General features: G+C 37.2%; 1 protein-coding gene across 1 annotated transcript in view; it reads left to right on the forward strand.

Moving 5' to 3' along the window:
• The window catches only part of ADNP2 (ADNP homeobox 2), a 32,088-nt gene that overhangs the window by 11,024 nt on the left and 19,238 nt on the right, over nucleotides 1–1,826 (forward strand). Inside the window, exon 2 of the mRNA XM_006875894.1 lies at nucleotides 803–892. Coding sequence (XP_006875956.1) covers nucleotides 803–892 — 90 coding nt within the window. The remainder of the gene's footprint in view (nucleotides 1–802; nucleotides 893–1,826) is intronic.

The raw sequence follows: 1,826 nt of genomic DNA on the forward strand, positions 1-1,826 counted from the left end.
TCTACCTTTGCATTTCCAACCCTCATAATCTGTCCTGATAAGCATTATTTACTTTAGTATTAAATGGATTTTTTAAAGAGTGGTAATCTATAGTTTCAAAAAGTATGTTCAGGATAAACATTCTTTTACTTTGAAGGATTGTTTTGCTTCTTTATTTGACCTCGTGAAAAAAACTACATGGGTTTTGGATCTTTACATACATCTAGGCTTTGCTGAGATATAGTCTACATAATAATTTTGTTTGGGGCTAAAAATCATTTTTCAGGAGCTTCATCTATTTATTTCTTAGAATTTAACCTTAATTATTCCAACCTGTCTTCTCATCGGTTCTCATTCTTATTGGGTGGTGGTTATATTAGCTACTGTGGAGCTGACCATTACCTCGTGGTGGTGTTGTGTGCAGGGGAAGGAAATGCTGCCTGCTTCTGTGCCATTCCTCTGGTCAGATGTGGATTGGACCATTGTGATCCACAGAATTTTAATTGACTGATTTCAGGCTTTTTTTTTCTCATGTGTCCTAGCCTGGAGGCTCTGCTGAAGTCTGTCCAACCATGGTAGTATCATATAGCTAGGTATGTGGTGGCGGTGTATGAGGTACATTAGCCAGGAATTAGAATCCTCACCTCCTGCAGCCTCTGAACCACCAATGCTTTCACTTAATGGGCACTCTTACATTTGATTGATGGGCTTTAATTTTCATTTCTCATGTAGATTTCTGAGGCTCTCTGTGATCTAACGAGCTTGTAATGAAATCTTTTATCTTCTGGGTTTTCAGTGATTGTCCTCTCTCTCTCTTTTAAAGGACCTTAAAGCCTTTGATCCAGGAGAGAAGTACTTCTATAACACATCATGGGGAGATGTTGCTCTCTGGGAACCTTCTGGAAAGAAAATGGTATGTATTTTTGTACTTGGCCATATTTCTGAAAAGTAGGGTTATATGTGAATTAAATTCTGGAGATATCAAATGCATTGGAGTTAATGATAATGAGGGGAGAAGAGATGTCGTATGACAGGAAGATAGAAAGAAAATATTTTGCTCTAAGTTTTCTGCACATAGAGTTTGTAAACTGATATGGTCACACTATCACCTGCCCTAGGTTATAAGATGCTACTGATGCAAGAAGGACCTTTGACTTAATTATTGTAGGTAAAAATAAATTGTTTTTTAGTGTTGTCAAGTTGGTTCCAACTCTGACCCGTTAACAGGGTTTCTAAGGAGCAGTTGGTGAGTTTGAACTGCCAATCTTGCAGTTCAGACAGTCCTTATCCTGCAGTGCCATACCAGGATTCCAAAAAAAAAAAACCAGTACATTAAATAGTGGGTATATATATATTTCTTGGTTGGTGGTTTTTCTTTCAGAGTTTTACATATGTTCTTTCATTGTTTTGCTGCATGGTTTTGTTGAGAATCAGAGCTTAGTTTTGTTGTTTCTCCCATGTAGTTAATTTTTCCTGTTTCCCATCTGCTCTCAGGATTCTTTCCTTGTGTTTGGTTTTGGAAAGTTAGATTATGATGTTTTTGTGACTCTTCTTTTGGGGTTTGTTCTGTTGAGGGTTCTTTGAACTTCCTGAATGCTGTCATTTCTCACGTTATTTAAGTTTTCTGTCAACAACTCTTTGGCAGTTTTCTCTGTGCTTTTTTTGTCTTTTCGTGTTCTGGAATTCCAATCACATGCAGGTCATTCCCCACATGAATCTTAGGCCGTCTTTGCATCCCCCTCCTTTGTTTTTCTGATTGCTCTTCTAGCCGTCTTGTATTTAACAGATGCTTCAGAATTACTAATTTGACCTTCCGTTGATTCAAATATATTCTTTTTTTTTTTTTT

This window comes from Chrysochloris asiatica, unplaced genomic scaffold, assembly GCF_000296735.1.
Source record: "Chrysochloris asiatica unplaced genomic scaffold, ChrAsi1.0 scaffold00345, whole genome shotgun sequence".
In the NCBI taxonomy this organism is placed as follows: domain Eukaryota; kingdom Metazoa; phylum Chordata; class Mammalia; order Afrosoricida; family Chrysochloridae; genus Chrysochloris; species Chrysochloris asiatica.